Genomic DNA, 21,246 nt, shown 5'->3' on the forward strand with positions numbered 1-21,246 from the left:
AGGTTAAAATGTTAAAAAAAAAAAAAAAAAAAAGTCCATACTTCCTAAAGCAATCTATAGATTCAACGCAAGCCCTATCAAAGTTCCAACAACATTTTTTACAGAACTAGAACAAAGAATCCTAAAATGTATATGGAACAACAAAAGACCCTGAATAGCCAAAGGATTCCTGAGAAAAAAGAACAAAGCTGGAGGTATCACACTCCCTGAGTTCAAATTATACTACAAAGCCATAGTAACCAAAACAGCATGGTACTGGCACAAAAACAGACACACAGATCAATGGAACAAAATTGAGAGCCCAGAAGTAAACCCACACGTTTATGGACAGCTAATATTAGACAAGGGAGCCAAGAGCATACAATAGAGAAAGGAGAGTCTCTTCAATAAATGGTGTTGGGAAAACTGGACAGCCACATGCAAAAGAATGAAGATAGGCCATTCCCTTACACCATGCACAAAAATCAACTCAAAATGGATTAAAACTTGAATGTAAGACCCGAAACCATGAGACTTCTAGAAGAAAACGTAGGCAGTACGCTCTATGACATTGGTCTGAACAGCATATTTTCAAGTCCCATGTCTGGCTGGGCAAGGGAAACAAAAGAAAAAATGAACAAATGGGACTACATCAAACTAAAAAGTTTCTGCACAGCAAAGGAAACCATCAACAAAACGAAAAGACAGCCTAACAATTGGGAGAAGATATTTGCAAACCACATGTCAGATAAGGGGTTAATATCCAAAATATACAAAGAACTCATACAGCTCAACAACAAAAAAACCAACAATCCAGTTAGAAAATGGGCAAAAGATCTGAATAGAGATTTCTCCAAAGAAGAAATACAGATGGCCAACAGGCATATGAAAAGATGCTCAACATCATTAGCTATCAGGGAAATGCAAATCAAAACTACAATGAGGTGTCACCTGACTCCGGTCAGAATGGCTATAATTAACAAGACAGGAAACAACAAATGTTGGAGAGGGTGTGGAGAGAAGGGAAGCCTTGTTCACTGCTGGTGGCAGTGCAAACTGGTGCAGCCACTATGGAAAGCAGTTTGGAGTATCCTCAGAAAATTAAGGATAGATCTACCATATGATCCAGCTATTCCACTGCTGGGTATTTATCCAAAGAACTTGAAAACACAAAGGCATAAAGATACTTGCACCCCTATGTTCATTGCAGCATTATACACAATAGCCAAGACTTGGAAGCAACCTAGGAGCCCATCAAGGGACAAATGGATAAAGAGGATGTGGTATTTATACACGATGGACTACTACTCAGCCATAAGAAATGATGAAATCCAGCCATTTGTGACAACATGGATGGACCTTGAGGGTGTTATGCTGAGTGAAATAATTCAGAGGGAGAAAGTCAAATACCATATGATCTCACTCATAAGTAGAAGATAAAAACGACAAAAAAAAACCCCACATAGCATTGGAGATTGGACTGGTGGTTACCATTGGGGAAGGGGGAGGGAGGGCAAAAGGGGTGATTAGGGTCACATGTGAGAGGATGCACTATAATTAGTGTTCGAGTGGTGAACATGATGTAATGTATCCAGAATTTGAAATATGATGTACATCCGAAAAAATAAAAATTAAAAATAAAATAAAATATCAAATAATGCATCCTTAATTTATACTGTAAATTGGAATTAATATTGAATTATTATAGTTAAGTAAATTTAGGACGATGAAGGAAATATGGTTACATAGCAGGTGATTTTGCTTTTTTTTGGGTAAAGATTGGTATCTGAGCTAACAACTGTTGCCAATCTTCTCTTTGTTTTTTTTTCTGCTTTATCACCCCAAATCTCCCCCGTATGTAGTTGTATATCCTAGTTGCAGGTCCTTCTAGTTGTGGCATGTGGGACGCCGCCTCATTGTGTCCTGATGAGCCGTGCCGTGTCTGCGTCCAGGATCCGAACCAGCGAAACCCTGGGCTGCCGCAGCGGAGCGTGCAAACTTGACCACTCGACCACAGGGCCGCCCTGATTTTGCTGTTTTAAAAAAGTCATAAACATATTCTAGTCGAGTTTGGTTATTTAGACAATTGAAATATCTAAAGTTAATTTGGACTTTTAGGCAACAATGTTTATGAATGCTAGGAAGTGCTCTTAACCAGGGTTGATGGTTCTTTATTTTGTTGGTTTCCTTCACTTTTAGATACAGTTTTCTGTTATAAACTATTAATTATTCAGTGATACATATGGGAGCCACTTCAAGGAAATGTGAAAATCTGATTTCTTTGCAATGTCTTTCCCTTTAATTCTAATTTCATCTCCTCATGGTTCTGTTTTTCAATCTTTTTGTGATGACACTTATTCTTTTACTGTCTAGGATATCTGGTAGTAAGGCTTATATTAAGGTAGGTTTTTTCATTTGGTTATATTTTGCATCTTCTTATAGCCAATGTTAACTAACATGACCCTTCTATCATGATAGGATCCGTTATTTTTTCGTTACTGTTCTTGTATCTTCTAAGTTCTTTGTGGCAGCCTCCTACAGCTGTCACAGGACCTTGAGAAAGATTTGATGCTCTATCAATTTTGTATTGTGTTTTATGATATTTCCCTTTTAGCATTTTATTTTAAAGTCTAACATACATATTGTGGAAGAAGTGCAAACAGAAATGAAAATTGCATTTTGAAGTTTTACATCTTGTCAGGAAATCTTTCATTATACTTCCTGACTGCTGCAAATTTCATTCTTGTACCAATAATATGAAGTCTTGTAGTCAAACTAACTCTTGCCTAATAATAGGTATATTTTATATTTTTCGTCACTTAAGGAATTGAAATTTAAAGTATTAATGAGCACTTTTTCCCTTGTCCATGAGCCAGTGTTGAAACTTTTTTTAATGTTTGTTTATTTTTATTTTTTTTCTGAGGAAGATTAGCCCTGAGCTAACATCTGCTGCCAGTCCTGCTAGTTTTTGCCGAGGAAGATTGTCCCTGAGCTAACATCTATGCCCATCTACCTCTATTTTTTTTTCATATGTGCGACGCCTGCCACAGTGTGGCTTGAGAAGCGGTGCATAGGTCCATACCTGGGATCCAAGTCGGAGAACCCCAGACCGCCAAAGGGGAGCTCACGAACTTAACTACTGCGCCACCAAGCTGGCCCTGTTGAAACTCTTAAGAAAAGTAAAACCTGCATTTTAAGGAGTTAAAGTCATTTTTTTAAAAAATCTTTTGGTTGGAAATATATTTTTAATTATAGCACAAACTCATAAAACTTTTTTATAGTGAAAAAAATTGATTACATAAAAATTAAAAATATCTGCTTTTGCAAAAAGCAAACAACAAAATATTAACTTATATGGTGATGGTCTAAATGTAAATGAAGTGGGAGAAAATGTTGAAGTATCTTTAACAAATGAAGAGATTCCACAAATTAATAAAATGCCAGGAATTCGTTAAAAATACCGGCAAAGAATATATGTACTGCATAGAAAAAATATGCCTTTGAAAAGATGTTCTGCTCTACTTAAAATAATACAAATGCAAATTAAAACTTCCCTGAGATACTGTATTTTCACCAAGTTGATTGGCAGTTGTAAAGCGTAATAATATACTTTGAATAGTTGTAGAGAATCAGATACTCTCAAATTTTTGGTGGGAGTTTAAATTTGTATAACTTTCCTGAAGGGTTGTTTGGAAATATTTTTCTAAATTTAAATGCACATACTTTTTGAGCACTCTAACTTCTAGAAGTTTATCCTAGATATATAAAAGCGTATGTATAAAGGAAGCTGTTCATTGCAGGGATAGCTCTTTTAGTAACTTGGTGTTCTTCATATGTACTTGAATATGGACAGAATGTCTCTGGAAGGATACAGAAAAAGCTAGTAACAGTGCTTCCTTCCAGGGAGGTGGGTAAACAGGAGGCTGAAGAGGACACGAATGGCAACTTTTTAACTGAATATCTTTACACAGTAAATGAGCATCTGTTACCTGCTAAAATTAAGATTCAAAGGAATGATACTGAACTAACTCTCTTGTAAGCCCTGTGTGAAATATGCCATCAGTGGACACACAGAAGGTATTCATTCTTTCATCACCAGCGTGCCAGCAGTGTTCGAGTGCTTACTGCTTAGTTCAAACATCTGTCCCTCAAATGAGATTCCTCTCTTCACCCTAGACTAGTTAGGGCAGACATCCTATTGCATAGATTCGTTCATCCTGTATACTTTTTTCTGAGTACTGACTACATTTGTGATTAAATAGTTAATATTTTCCACTGATTTAATGTTTTTTCACCTGATAGGCTCCATGAGGGTTGGGGGGTCCACCTGTCTCTCACTGCTAGGACCCCAGTGTGTACTATGATCACTTTTGTGTTGATGACACTCAGTGCATATTTGAATGAGTGAAGAATCATTCTAGAGTGTCAGAGCAAAGCCACAGCCTATCAGGAAAATGTAATAAACATGTATCTTCTCACCCACGTTGGCCTTTCTGTTTCTTCTTTCAGTGGCTTCTTTAAAACATACAAAAAATTTAACTTTTTTTCTTTGGAGGGGGGATCACAAATCTCTTTTAGAAACTAGGGTAAACCATAAAAATACAAGGATGCAAATAGCACAAATATTGTTATGTAACTTCAGTGGTTTCATGGATTTCCCTAAAGCTCTTGATGTAACCCCACATCACTGCAAGATTCCACTCTGCAGGATTGTTTTTCTGACCCACCTTTATTCTGTTCTGGCAGTTTTTGGTGTCTTTGCTTTGTGACTTTCTCTCGTTCCTGGGACTGGGCTTTTGTATTTTCTTACAAAAAATTTCAAACATATAGAAAAGTTGAAAAAAGCGTACTTTTGGACACCAGAATACCCACCACTCATATTATACAATTAACCTTTTACCATATTTCCTTTATCATGTAATTCTCCATCTATCCATCCGTCATCCTTTTTATTTAATGCATTTTGGAGTAAGTTGCCAACATCATTGCGCTTTCTCTCAATATGCTTCAGCTTGCCTGGCATTAACTAAAGTTCAGTATTTGTTTACAGGACTCTTTTTTGAGGTAGAAATTTATGTACAATGAAATGCACCAATCTTAAATGTAACATTTGATGAATTTTGACAAATGTATGTGTAACTCAAACTCCTATCAAGATATAGAGCATTACTGTCACTCCCAGAAAGTTTTCTCTGTTGTTCTCCACTATTTTTTGTCTTTTTATTTAAGTGAATATAACTTACTCTTGTTTGTTATTTTTACATCATAATGATCCTCTCACATTGTACTGTTTGATTGGCACTCTCTGTCATTAGCTGAGATCTGATAACAGAATATCAGCCAACCCAGGATTCTTAAGAATTGACCTAACTGTAAAACCAACAAGATTCAGTAGGAGTCAGGAAAACAGTCACCAACCCTGGTGGTTGTGTTGATGGTGTTCTCTGAGAAGGGTTTGTGGGGAAAAAGGAGGTGTAGGAGGAATGACTGGGTGGAAGGAAATGGGGGTCTTATTAATGTCCTATGTTCACAAGGTACCCTGCAGATAGCAACTCATTTAGGTTGACAAGCTTCCTGCCACCCTTTCAATTTAGGAGTTTTACCACCACACAACTTAATTACTCTCAGAAGTGAGATAAGTAATATTTCCTCAGGGAGAATAACAGTAATATATCTTGGAGCACAGTGGTGGGGAGGGGGTTGTGAGGGATGAGCAGAGCAATTTAAGGCCTTATGCCACCAGATGGTAACATATATGCAGTCATGGACCCCTGGGGGATAGAGATGGGATGTCCCATGGGGAGAAGAAATCTAAAACAAACTTAATCTCTTTTCATAGAAATCTTGTGTGGTGTAGTTATAGTGAATGTAGCATATTGGTGTCTCTCTCTGATGTAATAGAAATTAGTTACCTCGGGAGATTAATCTTTCATAAGCATTTAATGGATTTAAAATTCTAGTAGGTTCTTTTTTTTTTTTTTTGTGAGGAGGATTAGCCCTGAGGTAACTACTGCCAATCTTCCTCTTTTTGCTGAGGAAGACTTGCCCTGAGCTAACATCCGTGCCCATCTTCCTCTACTTTATATGTGGGATGTCTACCACAGCATCGCTTTTTGCCAAGCGGTGCCATGTCCACACCCAGGATCCGAACCGGTGAACCCCAGGCTGCCAAGAAGTGGAACGTGCGAACTTAACTGCTGTGCCACTGGGCTGGCCCTAGTAGGTTCTTAGGTATGAATTGATTTGTGGCTTGAGAAATAAGTGTAATTAGATACTAGAGATGCATGTACTAAGAACCAGAAATACAAAAGCAGTGTTAGTAATACCCACATAATGGAACCATTGGTGTCAAAACAACTTTCTTTCTTTCTTTTTTTTTTTTGGTGAGGAAGATTTGATCTGGGCTAACATCGGTTGCCAATCTTCATCTTTTTTTTGCTTGAGGAAGGTTAGCCCTGAGCTAACATCTGTGCCACTCTTCCTTTATTTTGTATGTGTGTTGCTGCCACAGCATGGCTTGATGAGTGGTATAGGTCCGTGCCTGGGATCTGAAACCATGAACCCGGGCTGCTGAAGTGGAGCGTGCTGGACTAAACCACTATGCCATTGGGCCAACCTTCAAAACAACTTTCTTGTACTTAAATCATAATATTATTGCAGATGCACTAGCTGACTTTCATAATAACCGTTATCATTATTTAAAAATATAATTTATTGATAACTTGTCACAAACCTCTGTTTTAATAAATTTGTTGGCTTTGATTTTATGGTGTTTTATTAAGCATTTTTGTATTCATCAATATCAATAATACTTTGTTAAATGAATTGTTCTTTTGTGCATGTTTATTCCTATAATGTAACTGTTGCAACTAATGTGCATCTTCTGAAGCTTCTGGTAATTCTTGTTTCCTAGATCAGTCACTCCTTTCTTACTTTTCCTTGGGTGGTTCCCTATGGTACAGAGTTACAAAACCAATCAACTGGGAAGCTTAAAGTCTGAGAGTTTGCAAATTTATCCTCCATGCAGTTGACACAATCTCTTTAGCTAGCATGAAATTAATATATAATAGTGGTATTTGAGGTTTATCAAACACTTATATTTTGAATGTTTTACATTTATTATTAAACTCTCCCAACAACCCTATGAGGTAGGTACTATTATTATCCTTGGTTTATAACTAAAACACAGAGATTAAGTAACTTGCTTTTACACAGTTCATAAGTGGTAGAGCTTGAATTCAGATCCCTTTATTTAATTACTGCACCAAAGACTTCTGCTCATTCTGTTTACTCTTCTAATAGAGGCTGCGTTAGATTAGTTTAATAAGTACCACCAATGGTACTCTCTGATTTGAGGAAAATAACCCAATCCTCCTCAAAGGATTACTTGTTGTCACTCTCTCCTCAATGCAGGCTATGATATAACCTCTGCAACTCCTCATCTCAGATGTTTCACTCAGCATTCACTTAGCATAAGTAAGCAGTGTCATTGTATTTTGAATGTCTTGCTATAGTGGATTTTGGACATTAGCTAGGTGCTGATCAGTATATCTTGTTAAAGTGCTCTTACTCCATCTCACCCTTGGCACAGCTTGGTTATCATAGGATGTTTTCCAGTGTTCGTATAGTAAATTACTGTAATGGGAGGAATAATGTTGAGTTGCAAACAATGTATTGCAGCTATTTTGCTTTCCAAGTTATCATTTTCCTAGTCTAAAAGTTTAAGTTTGTACTTGTAAATTAGATCTATTTAAAAAATATTCCCTGTTTTTTGGCTAGGAGATAGCTTTATCTTACATATTCATTTGTCACATTATCATAAAATTTCTGGTACTTCAACATTATCAGGATAGCATAGTTTTAGTAATAGAAGAATTTTAAAGGTTATTTATGTCTAATATTCATCTTATTCACACTTAAACCCCCTTAGCATTGGAGAGGTCATTCATTAATAAGTCTAATAATTTTATTTCTGGACGATATTTTTGGTGCTTCTCATTAGCCATTGAGCAGTAAATGCACTCAATTTTGGAAAGTATATGGCCAGAGTTAAATTGTTAATATAAAGCAGCCGTTTGCCTAATCATCTGTTTTTTGTATATTCTTACACAGAAGAAAGAACCTTCTAAATCCAGTGTCAAGAAAAAAGTGACCAAGGTCGCAGAAGCAAAAAAAGTAATGAAGAGAAATTTTAAAGTGAATAAGAAAATAACATTTACTGATGAAGGGGAGGTAAGATTCTTAAACACTTCATTTCTGAGGTACGTTCTAAGTATTATAAGAAGTTTGACTCTCCTGCTGACTTTCCATTCGTTAATGAGAAAATAGTTTCTGTAAAGTATGCTAGGCAGTTCCTTTCACTGTTACTGCAGCCATTTCATCAACTCTACATCTATAAGCAAGAATGCCTTACTGAGAGTAAACTGAGTTACTTCTTGGTGATAATGACATATAGTTGGTTTTGAACTTTATAAATTTTGTTTTTATAGATTAGCTTTTCTTGTCATGGTATCCATCAATGTTCTTTGGGAACAAGAGCACGAGTAGTAATACAACTACTTGCCACAGCTGCTTTTGCTGCTTTCTAGAAAGTCTCTGCTTTGCAGTTCCTCAGTTTTAGAAGCTGTGTTTGCATACTTCTTCCTTGGCTGGCTATGAGAGGAAATTCTCTGCTTTAAAATAATCTCAGACAAATAGATACCTGGTTTTCATCTCACCATTATCTTGGTCTTAGTGTAAATAAATAACCCATAGAGTAGGAAAGGGGTTACTATTCACAGGTTGCTCATGAAAGGTCACTCTAGTGCATAATATTATCTTTGTTTTTAAAGAGGAAAGAGATCTGGAAGGTCAAGTGACTTACCTAAGGAGTAATGGCTGGTTAGTGGTCATAGCAACATCTCCTGAATATGATCTCTTGGTTTCATACTCACCAACCTACAGCTTTCCTTGTTCATCCCAATACAGCATGCAGTACCCCATACCCACCATAAGCTTATTTCTCTTGCCCTGTCTGTTTTTTTTTTAATAGCACTTACTATGTGACTTTACATCCTATGTTTATTTGTTTCTTGTCCTTTCTTCCACTCCAGTGGAATGAGGGAAGCCGCATGAAGGAAGGTATTGGTTGACTTTGCTCACTGCTCTGTCCCGAGAACTTAGAATAGTCCCTGTCATATAGTAAACCTTCAGAAAAAGTTCATTGAATGAATGAACCATTTTCTAATATCCCCATAAAAATAATAGCTTTATATACCGACTATAATGTATCACATCAGATATTTCATCATCATTAATATAAATGCTGCCTTAAGCAGTTTATATCCAATGGAGTATGTTTCCTTTTAATTTTGAAGTTAACAAAGATTTGGATGTTACTTTGTGGAAGGGGGCTTTGCTTCAGAAGCCCAGATTTGCCCTAATAATATGGAGTAAAATGGTGTATAAATTATGTGAAAACTAACCAAACAGAGTGCAATTCAAAGTTTAGGAAGTTGCATAGGAAGCCTATGTAACTGATAATTGATGAATCTTTATGAAATTACTAAAAAGAGGTCAGCACCTGAGAAGCAGGCTAAACTAGAATATCGTTATATTACATGAGGTGCTTATTGTAAAAGAATAGTACTGTTAGTATAATGTTAGCGTTAGAGGTTCCTTCCTGTGCTCTTAAATTATACAAATTATAATTGTATAATTATACAAATTAGCTACAAGATGTGTGTAAATCCTTATAATTATACAAATTAGCTCCAAGATGAGTGTAAAATGTTTCAGTGTAAACTTATTGCTGATAGGAGCTCTATGTGGCTATGAGCCACATTGAAACTTCTGATCTAAAACTCTCAAAGTTTAAAAATGCTTCTATTCATTCAGCCCACAGAGGGATGAACTTTTTTCAAAACTTTGTGATGGAAAAATGAGTGAGGAGTTAGAGCAATGGATGGCATTCTTACTGTCACAGCTGATACCTCTCACTGTTTGTTCAGTGTCAGTGACTACTAGCATGGCTGCTCATGCAGTAATATTTGTGACCTCCGTTCGTTGCCAAAAGTTGAGACTCTAGGAATCTCGTCTTGAAGGATGGCTGTGGTGGTGACAAGAGTGAGAGGAGGCATTAATACCTGTGATGTGTATGCCTACAACTTCTGTTTGCCTGCGGTTAATTAGTGGTCTTTCAAAACAGTGATAGTTACTTGAATGCTTTTGGCAACCAGTTATTAGATAAGATAGTAGGTTTTGTCTGAATTGTCTTGAGTTTTGCAGATGTCCAGAGATTAAGTAATTTATTCAGGATTATGCAGTGGCCTGACGAAAAGGCCAGGACATTATGCCAGATCCTTTGATTCCCAGATCAGTGTTGTGAGTTCCTATTACCTTGTTCCTAACCATAAACTGTATGTGTAAAATTGTGTAGATTTGAGCAAGCCCATGAAGTCCAGACTAATTTTCTCCTTTATGCTTAGTTATTTTAGTCTTTATATGTAGTACTGGCTGATATGTGATTCATAGATCAATTTTGAGCATCTGATATGTGCCAGATAGTGTGTTGGGCTCTGAGAATACATGAACAAGGTAGACTACTGCCCTTAAGGAGATTAATTCTAGTAGAAAAACAGGAAAGTAAAACGATACAGTATGGTGAGAGAAGAGTTGAAAGTACACACAAGGTGCCATGGCAGCCAGGGGAGTGCACTCTTGTCAACTGGCTCCTGCCCTGTGCACATCATTTGGAGCCAAGTCAGTGGAGTAAAACACTGTTTGAGATGATGTTGGAGCAACTGCCTTCTCCTCCAAATTATTCTATGAAATTTTCCTTCAGTCTTGCTCTTACTGGGTTATGGCAGCATTACTTTATGCTGACTGGGACAGTCTTTTCTGTGGCTTGCTCACTTTAATTATAAAGTTTCTTAGGAAGTTTGACAAATCCAGTTGGAATGCAGAAAGTGGGTGTACGTACCATTTCAAAATCATTATACAAAGGGAAATGGTTTTCTGTTGATGTTTCCTGTCTCGCACGCCATACTTACCATTTTTCTGTCTGCAGTTAGTTCAGCAGTGGCCACAAATGCAGAAATCTGTCTCCAAGGATACTGAGGAAGAGGATGACACTGGTGGTATCAACTTAGATAAAGCAAAGGAACGGCTTCAGGAAGAGGACAAATTTGACAAAGAAGAATACAGGAAAAAAATCAAGGCAAAGCATCGGGTAAGCTTTCCATCTTTAATTAATACTGAGTGAAATTTGATATGTCCCTATGTATATCTAAATATTCATTATTCATTAATAGCCATACTGCTTTCTTCATTGCTTTCTCTAACACCTCTTTTTCTGTGGCTCTTTTGTCATTTTGTCTATTTCTTCTTTCTTCTTCCTGCTGGTGGAGTCTTTGCATCCTGGCTGGTTTCTAAGAAGGTTACCTAAATCTGCTTTTTTGGAGGTAACCCAAATAGTATTAGTGATTTTTCAAATTAATTTTTCTTATTTTGAGATAATTATAGTTGCACATTTAGTTATAAAAAGTAATACAGAGAGATCCCATGTGCTCCATTTCTATAATTTTTGTCATTTTAGGGATGTTATATAAATGCAACTGTGTAGTATGTAGCCTTTTGAGATTGACTTTTTTCCTTCAGCATAATTCTCTGTAGATTCATCCAAGCTATTATATGTATCAATACTTCATTCTTTCTATTACTTAGTAGGATTCCGTGGTATGGATGTACCACAGTTTGTTTCACCATTCACCCATTTGAGTGACATTAGTGGTGTTTTAGAGTCTTGTGAGAGCAAATGCTTCTATATAAGCATGTGCCCTCTTGGCCTCAAACTTGGCAGTTTTCTGTTATCCTTGAAACGGATTACTCCATTCTGGTCACTCATGATGTAAGTCTTTTCACACTACTTAATTCCCATACAAGTGGACATTTCATTAGATAAATGAATCAATTAATGAAATAAAACAGATTTACATTTTTAAAGAAGTTCCTGCAGCATGCCCTCGACACAGTGAATAATTTCAGAGTAACAGTATCATGCCCAAGAATCACTGATATAATATATTAAGTTCTGTGTTAAGAAACTTTTAAGCCTTTAGGTGTGGACATTATTAACTTTATCCTGGGAAGGATTGTTGTAGTTTTTGACTTCTTTTTGACCTTGTAACTATTTAATCGCCCAGGAAACTTTTTTCATAGAGCAGCAATTCTCTTTAGGGATGGAAATGAATGGTGAGAAAAACATTTCAGAAATACAGAGGACAAATGAACCTGACTGGTTGCAGTTGTTGAGTATTTGTGTTATTGAGAGAAGTAAACATTTCCTGCATTGCTACTTGTAGCATAGTACTTTAAATTGAAATTTGGCATTGATAATTTGTTGTTAAAATTTTTAATAATATTAAGAGTGTCAGCAGCTTGTCATATTTTAGCTTGCAGTTAACTTAGAGTATTTATCCAGGGGATGATTGAGCATAAGAAAGTTTTATCATTTATTTTTAAATTGTACCCAGCATAAAAGAAATGTAAAGAATTTACATAAAATAAAGACTTTCCCCCTGCCTCGTCTTCCCTTTCACCCCCTTTGCCCCATGTGTGGAGGTTACTGTGGTATCCAGGTTGTGGAATGTTGTTTCTGAAACCTTTAGAAGCTTAATTTCAAATTGAATAATTGTACAGTGTTTGTGTGCTAGGCTCTGCCCTAGGTTGTGAAGATAGATCACTTAAAATACATGGATTCCTCTGTCCTCAGGGAGATTATGATTAAATCATAGTTAACTATGGATATTCTGTCACTGCACAAAAGCTTTTTGTACCTCTGTTTTTCTACATTAAAACTTTTGAGATAAATAATATATTCACTTTGTTCCAAAACAAGATCATAAAAAAGTTCATGTTGAAAAGTCTTGCTTCTGCCCATGCCTGTTGTTCTTATTCATACCTCTACCCCTATAGGTAACTATTTTTATTAATTATTAATGTATCCTTCCAGTTTCTTTATACAAGTCTGAGTAAATAGAAATACATATTCCTATTTTCTACCTTTGTTACGTGAAAGGTACTATACTGTATATAGATTGTTCTTTACTTTTCCATTTTCACTTATTTTTGAGCTTTTAAATAATTTGTTTTCTTTGCACCCTTGTTAAAACATAGCATATGGTTTTAAAACTATCATTGTGATTATCTCACAGCAAGGTTGAACAGAGCAGTTTTGGGCTAACATAGTTGTGAGAAAAATCATAAGAACTTTACATACTACTGGTTTTGAAGTCAGTACCTCTGTAACTAAAATAGACATAAATATCTTTTTAAAAATAAGTCAAAGCTTATTTTATATAAAATAGGTTTTTTCTGCACAAGGTTGCCTGTGGCATACTGTCTATATCAGAGGTTGAAAATATTACGTAGCCAGAAAAAAGCACAAGGAAATCACTAAAATAGTCTTCTTTCTATTCAACTTTAATATAAATGCTACCTGACACAATATGATTAGTTCCTTGGTATTTTCATCAGTAAAATTAAATATGTATATATATATATAAAATATATTTGTTAGAGAAAATTTCACATTTGTGAGCACTTTGGAATTAGTGTATTTGTTACAGTAGCATATGTGAGACACAATACAGATGTTCAAATCAGTTACACATCAAGCTGCCATGGACTGAATTTCTGCCTAGAAAACATGGAATATTCTTTTAAAAGGCAAGTTTTGACATGTGGTGTAATGTTTGTTGCAAGAGTATTGTACTGTATGGTGGAATACTTGGATTTGCATCCTGACGCTGGCATTACCTACTCCAATTGGGATCACCCGTCACTAGTTTGGACTGTACTTTCCTATTCTGAAAAATGAGGGAATGGGAGTTAAAACCAGATGATCAGAGAGATCTTCTGGCTTTGTGTGTATCGGTAAGATGGGAATAAAAAATTATCCTTTCCTGTTTGAAAAATATTTGTCATTTTCCCCTGCTGACAAATCGAGTTCCTTGCTTGATGATAAGGCTTACTTCTTGTTCACTTATTTTCCAATGGTTACTAAAATTTTACTTTAAAAACTAAATATATTCTTAAAAACTAAATATATTATTAATCCTACATGGTTTATTTTATCTTAATTGCTTTATCTGAACACATTGGTTTTGAAATCAAATTTTTTTCACTAATTGAGTATATTACTTACTATAATGATAATTCTTAGTTCTTTTAGCATAGGGGTTTATCTTGGGCAAATGTAATTATGTTTCCCTTGATGCTGTCACTCATTATTTTCTTATTTCTATGAAAGTATACTGAGTGTAGTTGTATGTCCTAAAGAATATTTGAAATACTAACTTTAGTATTTAGGAATAAGCTTCTTCATGAAGATAGAAAAAGGTGAAGAAACTTTTGACACAAAATTATGAATGAGATATGTGCTGAAAAGAATTTTACACATGAAAAGAAGACTCCATAAAATCTGTAACATAATTCTATATTTGACGCATGTTATATTTTTTAAAATGTGTCAATTTTAGAAGTTTTCATAAGCTTAGGAATGTTCTTTCAGCAAGTTCAAAATATTTCTTGGTTATATTTTTGGTTTAAAAGGATCGGATGTTTAATAGATAATTGAATTTAGTCTTAATGATTCTCTTTGAAAGTAGTTTTTTGCTCCTGCCGTTTAAAATGCACAGCCTTGCAACGTAGTTTTGAATATGCACTCAGTCTTTGTAATGTAGGACTCAGCTATTCATTTTTTCCCACCTGTTTTTCCTTCATGCTGTTGCACCTGTCCTTGGCTCATATTTTCATCTATGAAATTTTGAAAGCTGTGTAATTCCTATTGTGACTCAAGTAAATGTCTTTGTTCTAAAGATTTAGAAATTGAGCAATAAGAATTTTAACTAGTTTATAGCCAAAAAAAAGAAGAAAAAAGGCCGTACAGTTTACAGCATCACTGGGAGTAGAATTTAGCTACCTGTTTGCCAGAACTCCTAGCTACCCAGTCTGTGGACTTCAGGGGCTCTTGTGTTAACTGCTTTGGGTCACTCAATTCACAGCTTTATTTCTCTTCATCAGTATTAATTGTAGCCATTAAGCATCATTTCCTTCTGAGACCATTCTGGTCTTCAGCTTTCCCTGGCAATTTTTTTTTTTTAAAGGATTTTATTTTTTCCTTTTTCTCCCCAAAGCCCCCCAGTACATAGTTGTATATTCTTCGCTGTGGGTCCCTCTAGTTGTGGCATGTGGGACGCTGCCTCAGCATGGTTTGATGAGCAGTGCCATGTCCGTGCCCAGGATTTCAACCAACGAAACACTGGGCTGCCTGCAGCGGAGCGCGCGAACTTAACCACTCGGCCACGGGGCCAGCCCCTCCCTGGCAATTTTTGAGTACCTGTACTTAACTAGGCCTGTCACTATTTTCTGTGCTGAACCTCTTGAAACCATTTATCAGAAGCAAAATTATAGCGAAAGCTATAATTTTTACATATGAAATCATTAGTAAATTGTGAAGGTGGTAAAAGCCCTATTTTTGGATGGAAACAATGTGTTTTCCAGTAATATAATTAGAACTGTGAAAAATGGGCCATGGATCACTTCATTGAAAGGTTTTTACTTTAATGGAGTGAAAATCTGCTCTGTGGTGTGTGTCATCATTCTTAACTCTGAAAGATTACTTGTTTTTAGGGTGATAATATCTGCTATAACAGCTGAGAGGGGAGAGAAGCTATTCATTATGAAGTTCTGTTTCATTCCCTTGAAATTTGCTTCAAGTGCTTTATCCATTTTGGATTGTGTGTTTAGATAACATAGCCATGTGAAGATATGGCTCTGGACTGCTTGCAAAGATGGTACAGCATTGCTTTGGGGTCCGTTTCCTACTAGCATGAACATTAGAAAGGAAAGAATTAAAGGGACTTTTTAGAAAATCTGTTTTGTTGTTCACACATAATTGAGTTGGCATGGAATCCAGGTATCTTAAACATAAATTTATATGATAGTCAAGAAGGAAGGAAGCAGTAATCAGGCATCTTAGGATTAGTAATAATGAGAATGTTAACAATATCAAGTAGCATCAGTTAATTGGGCCCTCCACTAAGTGCTGTATATGTATTTTCATATTATATACTAACAATTAACTTCTGAAATAAATGAGCTAGCCTCATTTTACAAATGATAAAACTAAAACTTAGAGTCAGGTAATTTGTCCAAGGCCCCACAGCTTACAAACAGCAGCCCTGGGAATCTTTCCAAGGTCTTTCTTACTCTACAGACTTTATTTTTTGGTTTTATGGGTTTTTTTGGTGAGGAATATTCACCCTGAGCTAACATCTGTTGCCAATCTTCCTCTTCTTTTGCTTGAAGAAGATTAGCCCTGAGGTAACATCTGTGCCATTCTTCCTCCATTTTGTATATGGGATACCTCCACAGCATGGCTGATGAGTGGAGTAGGTTTGTACCTGGGATCTGAACCGGTGAACCAGCGCTGCCGAGTGGAGCATGCGAAACCTTAACCACTCAGCCATGGGGCCAGCCCCCAGATTTTGTTTTTAACTATGCAGCTGTGTTGCTACTTATCTCCAACCATTAGGCATTCTCTTACAACAGGGTGACTGTGAAGCAATGAATCAAAAGATGGAGGATGATAACAGAAGTAGAGGCTTTGAAGCGATGACAAATAATGGAAATTGTTCATATTTCCTGGAAAAGGTCCTTGGTCTCAAATTAGGAATAAAATAAGTGTTATGGTTAGTATTTTAGGATCCTGTGCTAATATTACCTTTTCCTGAATGTTTGTGCCATAGCTATATAGTTACTAGTACCAGAATCCATTTTCAGTAGCTGTGGTCATTTGGGTCAAAGGCACTGTCAGGGACTGGTCTGGCTTATACAGTCTTATGAAATTTTACTGTTGTCAGAAATGTCATCATGAGGTCAAGGGACTAAGCTTCTGGTGCCAGTATTCTAACATGGACTTTATGGATAAAGCTTATTTATATGAAAGGAAAAAAGATCCTCTTCCTGTACTTAACCCCATCCCAGTTTCAGTCCTTCATACCACCATCAGAGTCAGGTTTATCATAAAAAAGGAGCCAACCTGTTAACTACGGAACCTTTGCCCATAATTTGGAGATGTCTGTCTGGGAGGTGTCTCTTATTCTCATAAGCTTTATAGCATCTTGTGATATTCAATTCACCATCTTGGTACTTGGACCCTCCTTCATATCCAGCATCAAAAATGAGACAAATACTGAAAATTGCATAGATTTTGTCAATGGTGTGGCAAGTCTTTGAGCTGTTTATTACCTCTATTTTTATTGTTCTTTGTTTTGTGGTTGGTTGCTTTGTTTTAAACACATATGGTGTTTGAGAAGTGGAGTGATTGTTAGGTTGATGGTGAATAGCTGGAGACAGGGGTTGAGAAGCAGGGGCACAGTTTGGTGCTAATGGAATTAAGGGGTCTGACAAGATTAGGTCATAGACTACAAAGACTTGGAAGCTGGATTGTGTCTGTTTTGCTCATCCCTATATACCCAGAGCCCACCATGGGGCCTGAGACATAGTAGCTCAGTAAACAGTTGAAGTAATTAATGAATGAATCAGTGTTTCTGTGTAAATTTGTTTTCTCCCTGTCTTCGTATCCTTCTTAGAATTGTTACGGATTTATATATGGAAGACCAATTTTTTGTGTTGGCCAAGCAAAACTCTGTAGAATAGGTAACAGATCAGAGAACCTTGTTGTGTTCTGAGTTCCTGGGAGGGATTTAGGTTCACGGGGATTTTGTTCTTGGAGGGCAGAGGTTGTCTTCAGGACTAAAAATGCTTGTAATCATTGTTTTACTCACATTTGTGAAGCCAGTTTTCCTCCCTGAAACAGAAGTTCCCGGAATACTGTATTAAGGATAGATGTCCCCTTGTTCTCTGTGTGACAGCTGGGAACTCGGTTCCTTGCCAAATTGATGCAGTTCCCTGAGACTCATTCAAATAGGTTTTGCTTCTACCACCTCCTGAAAAATGAGTTATATTTCCAAAATTGCCATAGAAAGAAAATGGTGTTTAAATACACAGTCCTGATTGCTGATGAAATTCATATTTCATAGCACTTTCTTTTCTATAAGCTAAGGACCTATATATAGTGTGTGAGAAGCCAAAAGAAGAGTGATAACATCTATAAAGGGAGTATTTTGAATCTCGTTAATGTTACTTTTTTTGTTTTCCTGTCCCCTGTGAATTTGATTTTTATTACTGAATTTCCTCCTCCTCCTCCTCTTTTCTATTTTTTGGTGAGGAAGATTGGCCCTGAACTAGCATCTGTTGCCTATCTTCCTCTTTTTGCTTGAGGAGGATTGTTGCTGAGCTAACATCTGTGCCAGTCTTCCTCTGTTTTATGTGATGCCACCATAGCATGGCTTAATGAGGGCTGCTAGGTCCTTGCCTGGGATCCTACTGTGCGAATCATGGGCCCCCAAAGTGGAGTGCGCGAACTGAACCACTACACCACGGGGCTTTCATGCTCTTCTTATACTTAATCGTTTGTAACATAGCAGATCCAAAGATGAAATTTTCCTTTTTGTGTGGCATCAAATAGCTTTTGGTACCAGTCTACCCTCAGAACTGAAATAGGAGAATAAAAGATTTAAAACATTTAAATCACAGTTTGATTATATTTTTCCTCTCAAGTCATTGTACTCCAACCTTTTATCTTTGTCTTGTCATGTATAGCATCTATAATTCATAAACTCTTTATTTAAAAACATTTTTTTCCCTACCTTAGTGAAGGAAAAAAATGTACTTTCCTCCCTATATCCATTTCTCAAATTTTGGATTACCGTGATTCTACTTCCTGTTCTTCTCTGTTTAAAAACTAATGTTTACTCTTCCCTCTTTTTAGATATAGTGCTAACATAACTTTTTAAGATAAGAAAGAAAAGTTTTCTAATTTTTCTTTTACCTGGTATTGAAAGTTTGTTCTTTTTATTGCATTTCAGTTTCATATCCTAGTCATGTTCACTTCATATTGTAAAAGTTTTGGATAGCCCTCATCCATCTGAGACTTGTGGCAGAAATCTTAAAAGGAGAAATTATCCCATTTGCAGGCACATGTGAATTCTGATAGCCAGTTTAAATCTGAAATTTAAATTATCTTTCATTGACTATAATGAATTCATACTAGAATTCAGTAGTACTGGAACATTGTCAGGGTGGTTTTTTTTTTTTTGCTATGATTAAAATGGCTAGATAAAAAGCCCCAGAATAGATTGTTTACTTGTGTAGAAAGGGTTATTCTGATGTGAACATACTGAGGTTATTCTTTGGAACTTTGAAGTGCCATTTTCAGATGCTCTAATGTGTTGGGAGAAAGCCAGTTACTGAATAATTACAACAGAAATTTGGGTGACTGTTAAATGTGGTTAATTATCTGTTTTTCCAGCACAGGAGCCTGGCAAAAATTAATTAAATATACACAAAATGCTACTGAAAAAAAAGTGGTATCAGGATGAAAAAAAACATACAGTAGCAGACTATTAATAAAAGGAAATTCAACATTTGTCTAAAACATATTAAGATAAAAACACTGTGTATGAATCTACACACTTAAATTAACTTTCTTATGAGGAGAGAGGGGTGTAGAAGTGTCCTGTAGTTGAGGGAGTGAGGATGTTGGCTCCACAGACTCATTTTTAGTTTCAGGTCCATCAACTTCTTGGTTGTGTGACAGCAGGCTAGTTACTTATTCACTTTGATCTTCAATTTTTTTCATCTAGAAATGGGAATGATAATACCTCAAAAGTTTTGTAACATAGATTTAAAAATATATGTAAAATGCCTAGCACGCTGCTGATACTTAACAGTTCAGAGCTGTTACTCTTAGTAAGACAGTAACAACAACAACAATAATAATGTGCTAATGGACAAATACCTTTTTATTAAAGTACAATTTTATTGCTCTCTGTACTTACTTGATGTTTTCTATAGCTGTAGTTAAAATTACTTTAAGCAGCACAACACTTGAAAGTCACTCTGATCTTTGTAGAATAACATAAAATACTGCTAGTCTAACTTTACTTTCCAAAACATGAAAATTTTTTTTTGTAGAAAAAAGAACTAAATTGTGTGTGTATGCTAGGAGAAAGTTAAAAATACATGCACCCACAGACTAAAGCTAGTGCTCAAAGTAAGCATGATTAATGATCAATTGTTTTAAGTTTTTTCTTCAATATTATTGTGCTACTTTCATTTATTTTGTAGTCTGCTAATGCTTGCAGAAAATCAGTAATTGGTGTCCTTTTCTATGAAAATTTGGGCGCAAATGTTTAGAAACTGCCACCATTAACTTCTTTGCCTCCTACAAATCGAGGCAACATTGAGATTATTTTACTTTAGCGGCAGAACAGCTCTCGGAAGTTCGTTAGAGAATAAATTCAGGGATAGTGTGAAAATACAATTGCATTAATTGGCTGCTTGTTAAAATAATACTCGATGTTATTTTCTTCTGTTATTAAAGTCATATCTGTTAAAGTCTCCAAACTCTGACATTTGAATTTTTAACACTAGACTTTGCACGCGAAGACCCAGATTTGAGATCAGTCTCTGTTGTTTACTAAGCTCTTTGACAATGAACAAGTCAAAACTTTTAAGTTTTATTTCTTCATCTTTCCTTTTCCTGTGACCTTGGTCCTAGAACTTCTGAGTGAGTATTCCTTAGTATAAATTGCACATTAAGTTTTACCTGCTCTTTTAGATGTTTTATTTTGAAGTCAAAATACTGCTTATTTTCTCCAAAACTGGGGTAGAGAAAGAATAATAATCACACAGAAGAATAATTTAACATTATGCATTATTGAGGGGGTGTGACATATTCTTCACAGTTTCCATTTGAGTTTGAATTTTTGTTAGTTTCACTTTTCCTTCTTAGCTTTCCTACTGTACAATCTGAAGCTATAGAAACTGAATCTACAGGCTCTGTGACTGCGCTCCTCTTTGCATTAATTAGTATTTAACCCCCTTTGAAACTTTTAAAATTTAAGGTCTCGCTTTATCAAAAAGAAGTCTATAAACCCACATAAGTCTGATAGTAGCAATTGCCTGTTCTTCTCAATGGTGTAAGCAACAGAGCACCCTCAGGTCTGTCTTCAGAGACTATATTAGAATTGATTCTTAAATCTGGAGAAAGCCATGTATATATAAAGCATAATGGTAACGACAAGAGTGTCCGGACTTAAAAAACCTAATTCTCACGTTAATGGATGTTTACTGCAATAGAGAATAATGGTTGCAGTT

The 21,246-nt window shown here is 36.0% G+C and overlaps 1 protein-coding gene across 2 annotated transcripts in view; it reads left to right on the top strand.

Annotated features, from left to right (window-relative positions):
* The window catches only part of DDX10 (DEAD-box helicase 10), a 275,119-nt gene that overhangs the window by 144,063 nt on the left and 109,810 nt on the right, over window positions 1-21,246 (top strand). For both annotated transcript variants that reach the window (XM_070273597.1, XM_001499568.6), the window contains exons 14-15: window positions 8,092-8,211; window positions 11,027-11,188. In XM_070273597.1, coding sequence (XP_070129698.1) covers window positions 8,092-8,211; window positions 11,027-11,188 — 282 coding nt within the window. The remainder of the gene's footprint in view (window positions 1-8,091; window positions 8,212-11,026; window positions 11,189-21,246) is intronic.

The sequence above is a fragment of the Equus caballus genome, chromosome 7 (assembly GCF_041296265.1).
Source record: "Equus caballus isolate H_3958 breed thoroughbred chromosome 7, TB-T2T, whole genome shotgun sequence".
In the NCBI taxonomy this organism is placed as follows: Eukaryota; Metazoa; Chordata; class Mammalia; order Perissodactyla; family Equidae; genus Equus; species Equus caballus.